Source organism: Oncorhynchus kisutch, linkage group LG5, assembly GCF_002021735.2.
Source record: "Oncorhynchus kisutch isolate 150728-3 linkage group LG5, Okis_V2, whole genome shotgun sequence".
NCBI classification, from domain to species: Eukaryota; Metazoa; Chordata; class Actinopteri; order Salmoniformes; family Salmonidae; genus Oncorhynchus; species Oncorhynchus kisutch.
The window spans coordinates 32121710-32139169 of record NC_034178.2 but is presented as its reverse complement, the minus strand read 5'-3'; the positions used below and the strand labels follow the sequence as shown (position 1 = coordinate 32139169).

At 43.1% G+C, this 17460-nt stretch overlaps 1 protein-coding gene across 3 annotated transcripts in view; it reads left to right on the top strand.

Moving 5' to 3' along the window:
* The window catches only part of cntn4 (contactin 4), a 175784-nt gene that overhangs the window by 94286 nt on the left and 64038 nt on the right, over positions 1-17460 (top strand). For all 3 annotated transcript variants that reach the window (XM_020483077.2, XM_020483076.2, XM_031824877.1), the window contains exons 7-9: positions 667-769; positions 1104-1288; positions 4350-4489. In XM_020483077.2, the coding sequence (XP_020338666.1) occupies positions 667-769; positions 1104-1288; positions 4350-4489 (428 nt within the window). The remainder of the gene's footprint in view (positions 1-666; positions 770-1103; positions 1289-4349; positions 4490-17460) is intronic.

Here is a 17460-nt window from a genome sequence, read left to right as displayed (position 1 = left end):
CACTCAGGAGCCCAGGAATGGAAGGAATATCATTTTCTTGAATAGAAAGCGATAGGCTGAACAATTGAATAGGTAAACTATTCTACTATGGGGTTGTCTGATTCTGCTGTTGTTACTTGTGTTGTTGGCTGTGGAAAATTAAATATGGACAACACATGTTTCATTATAGAATAAAACATTAGCATAACCAAAGGTACCAGGTCTCAGCTCCGCCTGGCTCTCATTTGGATCATAGGTGGTGCGTCTCGGACCCAGCAGGACCCAGCCCAGCTGAATCCCTGGGTATAAGACCATTAGAGCCTCGTCCAGCGGTCTCATTTACCATGGCTGATAGGCCCTTGGATACCTGGCAGTATTATAAAATGGAGATACGGATGAGAATGAGCTTTCACGGTCAGTCAGGGAACCTTCCAGATAACACTTGCCTCGCAATATCAAGAGCTCATTTGGGCTGAGAAACCTTTGGAAATGTGATAAAGGATTGCAGATAAAGAATAGCAGCAGCAATGAGAAAACCTGTTAGTTGCTTTCCAAAATAACCACTTCTCAGATGTATGATGGTAATCGCTTTTAGGACATATGTAGGAAACGACATATCAGCAGTTTCCATGTTGTTTTAGTATTTTTTTTGCCTTCTTGTAATTGGTTGTGAATTTCTCTCCTCAGGTATAATGGGTGAATACGAGCCAAAGATCGAAGTTCAGTTTCCAGAGATTGTCCATGTAGCCAAAGGATCAACAGTGAAAGTGGAGTGTTTTGCATTAGGAAAGTAAGTATACTTTGGGCTTGATGAAACAGGCACACAAATACATGAAAAGCAGAAGGTTATTAACAAACAGCATGGTAGTATTCATGTTTCACTGCATGCCTCCAACCCTGCCCTGATTGAGGCCGGGCTGCAAATGGGAGAATTCTGGTACAGTTGGGGCCGTGTGAGACTCCTCCTGGTTCACTAGCTGAGTGATGTATGCCCTGCTTGACTTTCTTCTGTCAAATCCACTGAATCCATATAGGTTAAGTACAGTGGCGATGTTACAATGATTTGTGTTTGTATGAACATGCTCCAAGGTTTCTCTACCTCTCTGCATTACTCTTCCCTCCAGCCCTGTCCCCTCCATAAACTGGAGGAGAATGGACGGAATCCCCTTTTCTAGGAAGGTGGACGTGAGGAAAGCCAGTGGCGTCCTGGAAATCCCCTATTTCCAGCAGGAAGACGCGGGCACATACGAGTGTGTGGCAGAGAACTCCAGGGGGAGGAACACTGTAAAAGGAAAACTCTCTTTCTACGGTAGGTGATCCTGAACCACATGAATATTTGAACCAGGGATGGCTTCATGTGTCAGTTTCGCTTAGTCTGAGAGGCATCAAACGGAGACCTTACTGGGTTTAAAACAGCGATTGGTAATCAACTGCGGCGCCGCCACTTTGCATGGGGGAGCATCGTTTTAACAGCGCATCCCAAATGATTAAAGCCCTGGTGGCCAATATGCCTTTAATATTTTGATCCAGATTAAAGCAGCGATGATGTGAATGAGGAGACCTTGGATGTGACCTTGTATTGGGCTCCAACAGATGGCATCATGATTGACATCTAACTTAACTGGAGATCAAAGCTCTTATACTGGTATACTTAGACCAGGGCCACATATACCCCATGAATTATCTGCAGTGCAGCATCTGGATGAAGTGGATGGGGAGTGGTGGCAGGTCGTCTAGCGGTTAGAGCGTTGTGTCAGTGACTGAAAGGTTGCTGGTTTGAATCCCTGGGTTGACAAGGTGAAAATTACTTTTTGCTAAATGGCAAATGTACTGTAGTAGTTTGCTGAATATGTCTGTATTATTTGTGGCTAGCCGTACCACTGACATTGATCTCTCCCTTCTGGACTCTTTCTATACTGCATGCCTAAGAACCCATTTACATTAGTAGCTCGTCGGGCTCCATGAATGTTTTCTTACACTTGTTGTTTAATTAATTGCTTATATTCCACACCATGTGAATCCCTCACAGATGCTGGAAAATACTAAAAACTAACATGGCTGGCTGGACTAATGATATGAAAGTATGTTCGCTATGGTAGCGGCAATGAGATACAGCATAGCTGTATGCATTATAAAATGAGGTAATAGCAAAACAGCACAGCAGATGATAACAGTCGTACGTCCATACAGATCATCTATTTTAGTATGGGTAAATATTTATGATATATTTTACAAATTACTCATTGTCTGCGCTAAACAATTTGCCATTATTTACAAGGTGTCTCGCTAAAAGCTCCCTGCACCTCTCTGTAATGGAACCCAGCAGCAGCGTCGCTCTGGCTGTGAGCTTATGGGGGATGGTTTGTCCAAATTAGCAGCAGGTCTGCCCTCTTTTGATGTTCTCTCTCTCTCTCTCTCTCTCTCTCTCTCTCTCTCTCTCTCTCTCTCTCTCTCTCTCTCTCTCTCTCTCTCTCTCTCTCTCTGATAACATATATCTGTATTCTTATTTTGAAGTCCCTTGGAATTAAGCCTTTGAGACATTTGTCAGCAGTGTGTGAGAATCAGGGAATCGATAAGTGTATCTCGTGTACATCGCTACAACCTGCAGTCACAAAGCTGCGAAAGCCTCAGCTTTCTGTCTAAAAAAGAGCTGAAGGCATTATTTAACTCTGAGAGTATGCTGATCACTAGTTAGATGTCAATGCTTTAATAGGGTTCTGCACGTCTTGTGTTTTAACAAGGTGAATGGTAATTATCCTTTCATGTCAGTCGAAGCTACGTTCAAATGAATGTCTGTTGTTTTACTCTTGATTGGAGAGAGCATTTTGGGACCAAATGGGGAAATGTTGAAATTATTCCATCTGAATGTCATCTAAAAAGTAACCTAATACAACTAATTAAATACAACTAACTATGCATATAGACTGCCATTGGTTTCTCTATTTTAATCAACAATTTGCCTCTGCAGTGTATTTAATACTTTCCTACAGTAAGTAGTATCCCAAATAATGCCATGAATATAATGCCATGAATATAAAAACCCTGTGTCAGTTTCACTCTGATTCCCCTATCGCCTATCGCCTATCTCCCTCTTTGCTTTAGCTGGTTGATTTGAAATGTTTGGGCTGATTGTGTGAACACTGGGCCTGATGCAGCCGAGGATGGGCTGCCCGCTTTCATTTGGTGGTCTGTGACTGAGAGTCGATACGTTCACAGTGGCTGAAGGATGGAGTGACAGAGGGCTAAAAACAACAACAACAAAGGGGTCCTGAGAGGTGGAGAGGGTGGAGCATGACCAGTAGGCTTCTCTCTAAGATTGCGCTGGCATGGATGTGATGCTAAATGACTGGTGATAATGGAGTCTCAGAGTACCTCTCTCTGCTATCTCGTCTAGGGTCACTTCTGTTCAAAACACACACTGGCTAACCTCTTAATACCCAGACGCACACACAGACCCACAGACCACACAAACACACCCGCTCTCTCTTTTTCATTTGTTTCCTATGTCTCTCTCTCTCTCTTTCGTTCTCTCTCTCTCTCTCTCTCTCTCGCTCTCTTTCTCTCTCTCCTCTCACACACACATGCGCCACATCGAATACACACAGGAGTTATGGGGATACTTTTGCAATTGCTACTGCATTTCTAACTGTTTCATCTCGAATTTCTTGGAAGCAAGCTGAGCTGAAGCAGGAACCCAATTAGAGTTGGATTTGTATGTACCATTACAGAGAAGTCACCTCAAAGGTCAGTCGGGGAGTATGGCATTAGTCAGATGCTGCGTAATGGAAATGTATAGTGTGCCATTACTCTTGTCGTGACAATGACCTGGTGTGATAGAGGATGATGGCGGATTGACCTACACATCATCCACATCACGGAGAGTTACGAGGACAGTAAATCTGCGGGTTTATGTTCCTTATTTCTCCCCTTGCTAATTTGTTAACCAGTCATGAGTTACTTGGAAGCTACTGTAGGAATCAATAAAGCTCCTGTATAATTCCACCATCATTTACTTGAATGGTTTTTGGTAGAGGTATTTTATGGCAATGTGCTACCCACCCATGTATACACTAATACATCTGGATTGTTTTGTTCACTGTCTCAGCAGCACACATAACCTAAAACTAGGATAGTCATATACCATTTATGCCATTTCTGTATTTTTGGGTTCTGTATTTTTGGGTTCTGTATTTTTGGGTTCTAAGTCAATTTGCAACGATACATAACTCATTATAATTTCAGCGCAGGATCAACTGTCTGGGATTTCAAAATACATTTTCTTGAAGTTAGAGGAGTACAGGCTTACCTGCGAGAAATGGGATCTGTATGAGAATGTTCTAATTCACAGCCATGTTGTTTTGACCATGCAGCCCCTCCACATCTGATAGAGAAACCCCAGGATGTGCAGAAGCCCATTGACGACTCTCTGGTGTGGGAATGCAAGGCCACTGGAAAGCCCAAGCCCTCCTATAGGTGGATGAAGAACGGAGAGAACCTGGAGTCACTGGAGGTTAGATCTACATAGGGTTGCAAAGCTACTGGTCATTTACCAAAGTTACTGTAATCTTTGGTAAATTTGGTAATTAAAATGCATGGCAATTTATGGTAACTTATACATGAATGCTTTTTAAAATTTGTATTTATTTATATAGTATTCATTTGTTATATCTGTGTCCATATTGTCCATGCGTTTCTACTAGGTAGACCATATGGTTCAAGAGAAAATAGCCTAATTAAAAAAGCATCCAATCGAATTAGTTTCAAATCAATCTGCAGCTCGTACAACTATTGTATTACTTCACAACTGCCTCCAGTTTGGTACCAAAACATTTACAACAAAGACATATTGACAAAGTAAAAAAATATAAAGGATATTTCCTTGGTTGAAACCCTCGTATTAAACTGCGATGGTATTCACTAAGTTGATGGTTTATATTTAGGAGAATGTTTTACAGCTTCTGTCATTCAAATGTTTATTTTAAAATGATCTTATTAGATTTAGTTCTATTTTGCATGTGATAAGGCCACACAGACAGCCAGAAAAAATAACAGACACCTGTAATAATCTGAAGCACCCAAAAAGACCACTAGATGTCATCTGATAAAATGCCATATATTCCTTGAAAGTTACCAAAATTCTGGTAGTTTACTGGTACACTTTGAAAGTTTCCAGTGCCCTACTGTAGTTCTGCGTTTAGCTCACAGTGGAGTGAATTGGAGTTGATTCAGGATGATACAACAGATAAATGCATTGTGCATAACAGACATGATTATCATTTCACTGGCATACCCAATGCAGATAGTTTTATGAACTTCAATTACTGTAATAAACATTGTACTGACAAAGCAGTGTATTTCCTGCTTGGCTTGTTCAGCCTCTCTTTCCCAGTATATGAGTCCCTGGTGCACTTGGTAGTAAAAACAATGAAATCTAAACACAATTTGGCTAGATATCACCTTTATTCCCCAGAGCATGGCTTTAAACTGTTCAGTTCCCCAGAACAGCACTTACCTTACAGAATTTACAATATCCTGAAAGTGTCTACTAAGCTGGTTTGTTAAAGGTAGACGCAGTGAAATGACGTTGCCACGAGCAGCGCCGGAAATATTGAGATGAGCGAGATGCAACACTTCGCTCTCACAAAGTCACACACGGTATCTGCGCATGTTACAGCGTGGTAGCCAGGGCACCAAAACAGCAGAGAAGTTGAGCCTCGCGCTTCAACGCTCTTAGTTGTTGCGGAAGTTGACCCACTATGCTGTTTACCTTCTGCATCTATGTCACATCCCTGAGTCCACCTTTAAGAGACCAAACTCCAAACAAGCAAACAATTGTATGCTTGTCTGAGCGCCATAATATAAGACCCACCGTAATCTTATGGTAAATCTCTCTTCCCAGAGTGCAGTCATTAATCCTGTACCACCAACGGAGAAAAAGGAGGTTAGCCTTTTACAACCACACTGACATCATCTGAAACACATCCTAGATTTGTTTTAGCCAGCCCCTTATAAACACACTGACTACAATGCATCCTGGGACCTCCTGTACCATGTCCCCGTGCCTCCCTCAAATGACCCATCACGAGCACAGTAATGAGAGTTGAACACTACCTAGACACTGTACAGTGTAGACCGCAAATGCAAAGTTATTCGTTCGGCTCATATTTTTGGAGATAAAGGTATGGCTTTGTGGAAATATTATTCAGTACCCCCTGAATGGGAGCGTGCCATGTCCCCTATGCTACAGTATGTGGCCAGGTTATTTTCTGAAGATTGATGGTGGGCACTCAGGCACAGCTTGGACGTAATAAATAAGCAGACTTGATGTTCATTTTCTTAATTACACAAAATGTTCACAAACAAAACAGACGTTATTGATCAATCCTTCAATGTTATATATGTAGTAGAAATGAGAGGTGCAGGCTCATTTTATTGTTACCAGAGGCAGTGCTCCAAACAGCAGCAGCAGGCTCTCTCTCTTTCCTTCCCCCATAAAGGCAGATTAGGGTTGCCTTCAGCTGTGCATAATTAACAATCTGTCTAGTCATTGCATCACATTTGATTAAAAACCTTTGCAAGGTCTGCTGGAATGGTATGATTTGTTCTCTCAGTTGGTTAAGGAAAGAACTAGAGTAGGTAAGAGTTACCCCCCCCCACCTCCCCCCATCTGTTTGTCTCTATGAATGAGGGATACGTTTACTTAGTTGTTTTTAAGCACTTTTTGCAAGCAGTATTTTCATACCATCCCACTCGGTACAGATGTCAGTTCAACGTCGATTCCTCGTCTGTTCCACGTCGTTTATTTGAAATCACGTGGAAACAACAACGTTGATTCAGCCGGTTCATTTTACACGGATAGTTTGACTGCACAGATTTGGGGAACCATGTGTATCTGATGCCTCTGAGTGTACAATATCTGTGGTAAAAAGGTTAGACACATTGACGGTGTTAATTCCAATGGAGTAGGATTTCCTTAATGTGGACATAATAAATGGGTGGATTAGCAATACACTTCGATAAATAGATGACTCAAGCAGAGGTATTCCATTGTTTGAAATTTCACCATCAAATAGTGCAGCTTCATCAATCTAATAACTAAAGGTCACTGATGGAAGGAGAGCAGGAACGGGGAAGATACACCATTTGTAGTGATTCATTACAGTAAATCAATGGGGACCTTTTCTGCTTCTCCTGCTCATTTGGACATTTGAGCTGACTGCAATGGCTCATTTAAAATTAAAAATTAAAAACTTCCGGTAACACTTTCTTTGGATAATCCCAAATAGATCGTTTGTAGATGTTCAGTAGATGTTTTATAACTGTCAACAACATTCCAACTAACTACAGTATCTACTAACCCTTGACCTAGCCCTAACCCTAACCTTAAGCCTTATCCTAACCCTTAACTTTACCCTAACCCTTGCCCTAACCTTAACTCTTGCCCTTATTCTAAATCTAAACCTAAACTTAACCTTAACCTTTACCTTAGCAAGCAGTTGCTTATCAGTAGATCATTTGCTATGACCATCTGTAGATCATCTATATGGGACTATCAAAATAAAGTGTAACTTAACTTCCCAAGTTTGGTCAGTAGTTAAAGTGCATGGGCACACAGTAGGGAATGAATAGTTCTGATACTGTCAGTAATGCAAATGTATTTCTCATACCAGCCGAAATGGACAACAATTAAACACCAAATTCAATGCATCTCAAAAACCGCCATGACAGACGTTTGTTTGTGACATCAATCACGTCATCCAAAGGGCTGTTGCGGTGACCGTATTACCGCCACACCGGCAGCCATGAGTCATGACCGCAGTCAAATTCAACTTGACCGTTTGGTTAGGGTAATTTCTTCTTATGCATGCGTTAGTAGTACCCAACTTGCTAATGACCATCAGGTCCTAATGGTCTGGATCTTACCACTCTATTGTCCATCTCACCACTCTGGTGTCAATGCAAATACAATAGAATATCACATCAAAACTGATCATCAAAACAGTATCATCCTTTTAAAACTCACCTCACACATTCACTACAGTTCTTTTGAATTTGTATTTGATTTGGAATAGCCTAGTAATAATTACTTACACATTACCTTTAGCGACAGAATATTTCACCACTGTGCGTTTCCATCTCCTCCCCACTCTCCTTCATTCTATTCTCGAGCGAACAGAAAGAGTGGCTGTCAACAGTTTTTTGAAATGTTTCATTTTGTTGTTCCCGAACAGATTTCACTTGGTTTGGCTGCAGGAACAGGGTTGGATAACCCCATGGCATACAGAGTTTGGGTGGAATATCACCTGTTGCACAGAGAGAGGCTGCATGCTCCTCAAACAGTGGTTGATGCATGGAGTAGCCCACCCAGCATGATAAAAAACAAAACAGGCGGTAAAAAGGCCCCCATTCGCTATTCGAGTCCTTACAGATGACTTGTATTTCCCCCTGCCCCTGTTCCTGCCCATTTGACAATGGGCCATTGTAAATCAAAACAGATTTGACATATTGGTAAAGACGAGATTAAATTGAGAATAGTCTGATGGGTGAACATATACAGTAAATATGATCACTTGATGAGAGAACAGCTTGTGCAGCCTGAGGCAAGGAACAGAGCGCAAGTTTTTTGTGTGACTTTCTCAAATTATCAATAGTCGCATCACGCAGCACACGTTTTGATTTCTAAGACATTCTAAGGTTTGTATCATTCACAACTAAAGTTGCCAAATAACTCTAAATCTAGCATATAGGGCCTGTTTCAAATGATCACTTTTACTCTCAACATCAAATGAGCACTAGCTCAGGAATGGTAAAAATATCCTTTCTATTTTATTCAGATAAGTTCAATTACAGTGCCTTCAGAAAATATTCGTGCTGCTTGACTTATTCCACATTTGTTGTTACAGCCTGAATTCAAAATTAATTCAATTGTTGTTTTTTTCTCATCCATCTACACACAATACCCCATAATGACAAAGTGAAAACATTTATTGAAAATGAAATACAGGAATATCTCTCATTTACATAAGTATTCACACCCCTGAGTCAATACTTTGGAGATGCTCCTTTGGCAGCGATTACAGTGGTGAGTCTTTCTCAGTAAGTCTCTAAGAGGTTTCCACACTTATATTGTGCAACATTTGCCCATTATTCTTTTCAGAATTCTTCAAGCTCTGTCAAATTGATTGTTAATCATTGCTAGAAGCCATTTTCAGGTCTTGCCATAGATTTTCAAGCAGATTGAAGTCATAACTGTAACTCGGCCACTCAGCAACATTCACTGTCATCTTTGTATCTGATTCGAATCCAAGATGGCGTAGCAGTCAGACTGTTGTCTTGTCCCGTCCCATGTATACATATTTTTTCTTCGTATATTTTTTGTATACATTTTTTTGATTATTTTTTAAATCTCAATTCCCATCTACGGACTGAACATACTCTCCTGCAATCCGCCTCACCCAATGTGGTATTTTTACACTTAGAACCGGAACCCACATCAGAAGCTAGCCAGCTAACTAGCTACTAGCTAGTAGTCAGCTATCCACTGCTTGTGGTCATCACCGTTAACTCGGACATCAACCAGCCTCAGCTCGGTCAATTCCTGCCAGTTTGCCAGTCAACCCAGAGCATATCGGACTGCTTTTTCTCTACCACATCTCCACATCTCCGGATTCATACCGCAAGCTCTGAACCTTTACACCGGATCTTCGCAGCTAGCTAGCTGCTATCCGTGTGGCTACTCCTGGCTAACGTCTCTGTCCCGAAGCAAGCACCAGTTAGCCTGGAGCTAGCCTGGAGCTAGGCCATCTCTCGCTAGCTGAAGAGGTCTATCAGCCAATTTCTAATGCTATACCGATTTTGCCAATTGCCTTGGACCCTTTTACTGCCGAAATGGAGTCCCACCGATCCATCACGACTGGTCCGCCGACGTAATGCGATGTCCCCCAAAGGCCCTTCTGCTAGCCCGCTAGCTGTATGAATCGCCGTGTCTCCGGCTCGCCTAGCTACTCACTGGACCCTATGATCACTCGGCTACGCATGCCTCACCCTAATGTCAATAAGCCTTGTCCATTGCTGTTTTGGGTAGTGATTATGATCTTATTTCACTGTAGAGCCTCTAACCCTGCTCAATATGCCTTAGCTAGCCCTTTTGTTCCACCCCCCAGACATCCAGTGACCTCACCTGGCTTAAATTGCGCCTCTAGAGACAAAACCTCTCTCATCATCACTCAATGCCTCAATACCTCCACTGTATTCCCATCCCCAACCATCACCTTGTCTGTATGTTATGCCTTGAATCTATTCTTCCGTGCCCAGAAATCTGCTCCTTTTACTCTCTGTTCCGAATGCACTAGACCAGTTCTTATAGCCTTTAGCCGTACCCTTATTCTACTCCTCCTCTGTTCCTCTGGTGATGTAGAGGTTAACCCAGGCCCTGCAGTGCCTAGCTCCACTCCCATTCCCCAGGCTCTCATTTGTTGACTTCTGTAACCGTAAAAGCCTTGGTTACATGCATGTTAACATTAGAAGCCTCCTCCCCAAGTTTGTTTTATTCACGGCTTTAGCACACTCCGCCAAACCGGATGTCCTACCCGTGTCTGAATCCTGGCTTAGGAAGGCCACCAAAAATCCTGAAATTTCCATCCCTGGGGGTGTATTGTCCTAACATTTTCCGACAAGATAGCCACCGTGCTTCTACACCTGCATTACATTGCTGTTTGGGGTTTTAGGCTGGGTTTCTGTGCACACTTTGTGACATCAGCTGATGTAAGAAGGGCTTTATAAATACATTTGATTGATTGATTGAACCTCCAAAGGGGGCGAAGTGGCAATTTACTTCAGAGATAGACCTGGATAGTATGCAGGCTGTGCCCAAACAATTCGAGCTTCTACTTTTAAAAATCAACCTTTCCAGAAACAAGTCTCTCACCGTTGCCGCTTGTTATATACCCCCTTCAGCCCCCAGCTCAGCCCCCAGCTGTGCCCTGGACACCATATGTGAATTGATTGCACCCCATCTATCTTCAGAGTTTGTACTGTTAGGTGACCTAAACTGGGACATGCTTAACACCCCGGCCGTCCTACAATCTAAGCTAGATGCCCTCAATCTCACACAAATTATCATGGAACCAACCAGGTACAACCCTAAATCCGTAACCATGGGCAACCTCTTAGATACCATCCTGACAGACATGCCCTCTAAATACACCTCTGCTGTCTTCAACCAGGATCTCAGCGATCATTGCCTCATTGCCTGCGTGCGTAATGGGTCTGTGGTCAAACGACCACCCCTCATCACTGTCATCACTGTCAAACACTCCCTAAAACACTTCAGCGAGCAGGCCTTTTTAATTGACCGGGCCTGGGTATCCTGGTAGAGGATGCCTGGTTGCTCTTTAAAAGTGATTTCCTCTCCATCTTAAATAAGAATGCCCATTCAAAAAATGTAGAACTTAGAACAGATATAGCCCTTGGTTCAGCCCAGACGTGACTGCCCTTGACCTGCCCTTGACCAGCACAAAACATCCTGTGGCGTTCTGCATAAGCATCGAATAGCCCCCGCGACATGTAACTTTCAGGAAGTCGGCAATCAATATACTCAGTCAGTTAGGAAAGCTAAGGCTAGCTTTTTCAAACAGAAATTTGCATCCAATAGCACTAATTCCAAACAAATTTGGGACACTGTAAAGTCCATGAAGAATAAGAGCACCTCCTCCCAGTTGCCCACTGCACTGAGGATAGGAAACATTGTCCCCACCGATACATCTATGATAATCGATCATTTCAATAAGCATTTTTCTATGGCTGGCCATGCTTTCCATCTGGCTACCCCTACCCGGGCCACCCCCTGCAGAAACTTGCTCAAGCCCCCCCCCCCCCCCCCATTTCTCCTTCACCAAAATCCAGACAGCTGAAGTTCTGAAAGAACAAAGTCTGGATCCCTACAAATCAGCTGGGCTAGACAATCAAGACCCTCTCTTTCTAAAATTATCTGAGAGAAATTATTGCAACCGCTATTACTAGCCTATTCTACCTCTCTTTCGTATCGTCTGAGATCCCCAAAGATTGGAAAGCTGCCACGGTCATCCCCCTCTTCAAAGGGGGAGACACTCTAGACCCAAACTGTTATAGACCTCTATCCATCCTGCCCTGCCTTTCTAAAATCTTCGAAAACCAAGTTAAAAAACAGATCACCGACCACCGTACCTTCTCCACTATGCAATCTGGTTTCCGAGCTTGCGATATCTGGTTTTCGAGCCTAAATGATATCATATCCGCCATCGATAAAAGACAGTACTGGGCAGCCGTCTTCATCGACCTGGCCAAAGCTTTCGAGTCTGTCAATCACCACATTCTTATCGGCAGACTCAACAGCCTTGGTTTCTCAAATGACTGCCTCGCCTGGTTCACCAACTACTTCTCAGATAGAGTTCAGTGTAATTAAATCGGAGGTCCTGTTGTCTGGTCCTCTGGCAGTCTCTATGGGGGTGCCACAGGGTTCAATTCTTGGGCAGACTCTATTCTCTGTTTGTGTTGTGGATTAACTACCATGTTGTTGATCCATTCTCAGTTTTCTCACAGCCATTCAACTCTGTAACCATTTTAAAGTCACCATTGGTATCATGGTGAAATCCCTAAGCTGTTTCCTTCCTCTCAGGCAACTGAGTTAGGAAGGGTGCTTGTATCTTTGTAGTGACTCGATGTATTCTTACACCATCCAAAGTGTAATTAATAACTTCACCAAGCTCAAAGGGATATTCAATGTCTGCTTTTTACATTTTTTTACCCATCTACCAATAGGTGCCCTTCTTTGCAAGGCATTGGAAAACCTCTTTGTGGTTGAATCTGTGTTTGAAATGTACTGCTCGACTGAGGGACCTTTCAGTTATTCGTATGAGTGTGGTACAGATATGAGTCAGTCATTCAAAAATCATGTTAAACACTATTATTGCACACAGAGTGAGTCCATGCAACTTATTATGTGACTTGTTAAGCACATTTGTTAAGCACACTCCTGAACAGTTTGAATCATAGCCACGGGATGTACAGTGGCTTGCGAAAGTATTCACCCCCCGTCGCATTTTTCCTATTTTGTTGCCTTACAAGCTGGAATTAAAATGGATTTTTGGGGGGGATTTGTATAATTTGATTTACACAACATGCCTACCTCTTTGAAGATGCAAAATATTTTTTATTGTGAAACAAATAACAAATACGACTATTCACCCCCCCCCCCCCCCCCCCAAATCAATATTTTGTAGCGCCACCTTTTGCTGCAATTACAAATGCAAGTCTCTTGGGGTATGTCTCTATAAGCTTGGCACATCTAGCCACTGGGATTTTTGCCCATTCTTCAAGGCAAAACTGCTCCAGCTCCTTCAAGTTGGAAGGGTTCCACTGGTGTACAGCAATCTTTAAGTCATACCACAGATTCTCAATTGGAATGAGGTCTGGGCTTTGACTAGGCCATTCCAAGACATTTAAATGTTTCCCCTTAAAACACTTGAGTGTTGCTTTAGCAGTATGCTTAGGGTCATTTGGAAAGTGAACCTCTGTCTCAGTCTCAAATCTCTGGAAGACTGAAAAAGGTTTCCCTCTAGAATTTCACTGTTAGCGTCATCCATCATTCCTTCAATTCTGCACAAGTGTCCCAGTCCCTGCCAATGAAAAACATCCCCACAGCATGATGCTGCCACCACCTTGCTTCACTGTGATGGTGTTCCCGGGTGATGAGAGGTGTTGGGTATGCGCCAGACATACTGTCGGAAGTTTACATACACTTAGGTTGGAGTCATTAAAACTTGTTTTTCAACCACTCCACAAATTTCTTGTTAAATCAAATCAAATGTATTTATATAGCCTTCTTACATCAGCTGTTAACAAACTATAGTTTTGCCAAGTCGGTTAGGACATCTACTTTGTGCATGACATAAGTAATTTTTCCAACAGTTGTTTACAGATGGATTATTTCACTTATAATTCACTGTATCACAATTCCAATGGGTCAGAAGTTTACATACACTAAGTTGACTGTGCCTTTAAACAGCTTGGAATATTCCAGAAAATGATGTCATGGCTTTAAAAGCTTCTGTTAGGGTAACTTACATAATTTGTGTCAATTGGAGGTGTAGCTGTGGATGTATTTCAAGGCCTACCTTCAAACTCAGTGCCTCTTTTCTTGACATCATGGGAAAATCAAAAGAAATCAGCCGAGACCTCAGAAAAGAATTGTAGACTTCCACAAGTCTGGTTCATCATTGGGAGCAATTTCCAAATGCCTGAAAGTACCAAGTTCATTTGTACAAACAATAGAACGCAAGTATAAAAACTATGGGACCACGCAGCCATCATACCGCTCAGGAAGGAGATGCGTTCTGTCTCCTAGAAAATAATGTACGTTTGTGCGAAAAGTGCAAATCAATCCCAGAACTACAGCAATGGACCCTGTGAAGATGCTGGAGGAAACAGATACAAAAGTATCGATATCCACAGTAAAACGAGTCCTATATTGACATAACCTGAAAGCCCGCTCAGCAAGGAAGAAGCCACTGCTCCAAAACCGCCATAAAAAAACAGACTACGGTTTGCAACTGCAGATGGGGACAAAGATTGTACTTTTTGGAGAAATGTCCTCTGGTTTGATGAAACAAAAATAGAACTGTTTGGCAATATTGACCATCGTTATGTTTGGATTAAAAAGGGGGATGCTTGCAAGCCGAAGAACACCATCCCAACCGTGAAGCACGGGGGTGGCGGCATCATGTTATGGGGTTGCTTTGCTGCAAGAGGGACTGGTGCACTTCACAAAATAGATTATGTAGATATTTTGAAGTTTCATCTCAAGACATCAGTCAGGAAGTTAAAGCTTGGTCGCAAATGGATCTTCCAAATGGACAATGACCTCAAGCACACTGACAAAGTTGTGGCAAAATGGCTTAAGGACAACAAACTTTTTTTTTTCTTTAAGCAATGTTTTTTATTCTTGACACTCTTCCGTAAAGCCCAGCTCTGGAGTGTATGGCTAAAAGTGGTCCTAAGGACAGATACTCCAAAGCTCCTTCAGGGTTGTCTTTGGTCTCTTTGTTGCCTCCCTGATTAATGCGCTCATTGCCTGGTCTGTGGTGGGCAGCCCTCTCTTGGAAGGTTTGTTGTGGTGCCATGTTCTTTAATTTTTTAAATAATGGATTTAATGGTGCTCCGTGGGATGTTCAAAGTTTTGGATCTTTTTTTTATAACCCAACCCTGATCTGTACTTCTCCATAACTTTTTCCCTGACCTGTTTGGAGAGCTCCTTGGTCTTCAAGGTGTCGCCTGCTGGGTGGTGCTGTCACACCCTGACCATAGTTACTTTTTATATTTCTATGTTTTGGTTGGTCAGGGTGTGAGCTGAGTGGGCATTCTATGTTTCAGGTCTAGTTTGTCTATTTCTATGTCTGGCCTGATATGGTTCTCAATCAGAGGCAGGTGTTAGTCACTGAAGCGGACAAGGTGGGGGAAGACTACGGTGAAGTGGGAGCCACGTCTAGCACCAGAGCCGCCACCGCGGACAGATGCCCACCCAGACCCTCCCCTATAGGTTCAGGTTTTGCGGCCGGAGTCCGCACCTTGGGGGGGGGGGGGGGGGGGGGGGGGGGGTACTGTCACACCCTGACCATAGTTTACTTTGTATATTTCTATGTTTTGGTTGGTCAGGGTGTGAGCTGAGTGGGCGTTCTATGTTTCATGTCTAGTTTGTCTATTTCTATGTCTGGCCTGATATGGTTCTCAATCAGAGGCAGGTGTTAGTCATTGTCTCTGATTGGGAACCATATTTAGGTAGCCTGGGTTTCACTGTGTGTTTTGTGTGTGATTGTTCCTGTCTTTGTATTTGCACCAGATAGGGCTGTTTCGGTTTTCACATTTCATTATTTTGTAGTTTCTTTATGTATAGTTTCTTCCTTCATTAAAATAACATGAATCATCATCACGCCGCATTTTGGTCCGACTCTCCTTCACCACAAGAGAACCGTTACAGAATCACCCACCACAACAGGACCAAGTGGCGTGGTAACAGGCAACAGCAGCAGCAGGAGCAGCGTGAAAACAAGCAACAGCAAAAGCGGCGCAATGAGGATTGGACATGGGACGATATATTGGATGGCAAGGGTTGCTACACATGGGAGGAGATCCTGGCGGGAAGGGATCGCCTTCCATGGGAACAGGTGGAGGCAGCGAGGAGAGCAGAGGCAGCCGTAGAGAGGAGTCGGCGATATGAGGGAACACGGTTGGCAAGGAAGCCCGAGAGTCAGCCCCAAAAATGTATTGGGGGGGGGGCTCACAGGGAGTATGGCTATGCCAGGTAGGAGACCTGCGCAAACTCCCTGTGCTTACCGGGGGGCTAGAGAGACCGGGCAGGCACCGTGTTATGCTGTGGTGCGCACGGTGTCTCCAGTGCGGGTGCATAGCCCGGTGCGGTATATTCCAGCTCTGCGTATCGGCCAGCTCTGCGTAGGTGCCCTTCTTTGCAAGGCATTGGAAAACCTCTTTGTGGTTGAATCTGTGTTTGAAATGTACTGCTCGACTGAGGGACCTTTCAGTTATTCGTATGAGTGTGGTACAGATATGAGTCAGTCATTCAAAAATCATGTTAAACACTATTATTGCACACAGAGTGAGTCCATGCAACTTATTATGTGACTTGTTAAGCACATTTGTTAAGCACACTCCTGAACAGTTTGAATCATAGCCACGGGATGTACAGTGGCTTGCGAAAGTATTCACCCCCCGTCGCATTTTTCCTATTTTGTTGCCTTACAAGCTGGAATTAAAATGGATTTTTGGGGGGGATTTGTATAATTTGATTTACACAACATGCCTACCTCTTTGAAGATGCAAAATATTTTTTATTGTGAAACAAATAACAAATACGACTATTCACCCCCCCCCCCCCCCCCCCCAAATCAATATTTTGTAGCGCCACCTTTTGCTGCAATTACAAATGCAAGTCTCTTGGGGTATGTCTCTATAAGCTTGGCACATCTAGCCACTGGGATTTTTGCCCATTCTTCAAGGCAAAACTGCTCCAGCTCCTTCAAGTTGGAAGGGTTCCACTGGTGTACAGCAATCTTTAAGTCATACCACAGATTCTCAATTGGAATGAGGTCTGGGCTTTGACTAGGCCATTCCAAGACATTTAAATGTTTCCCCTTAAAACACTTGAGTGTTGCTTTAGCAGTATGCTTAGGGTCATTTGGAAAGTGAACCTCTGTCTCAGTCTCAAATCTCTGGAAGACTGAAAAAGGTTTCCCTCTAGAATTTCACTGTTAGCGTCATCCATCATTCCTTCAATTCTGCACAAGTGTCCCAGTCCCTGCCAATGAAAAACATCCCCACAGCATGATGCTGCCACCACCTTGCTTCACTGTGATGGTGTTCCCGGGTGATGAGAGGTGTTGGGTATGCGCCAGACATACTGTCGGAAGTTTACATACACTTAGGTTGGAG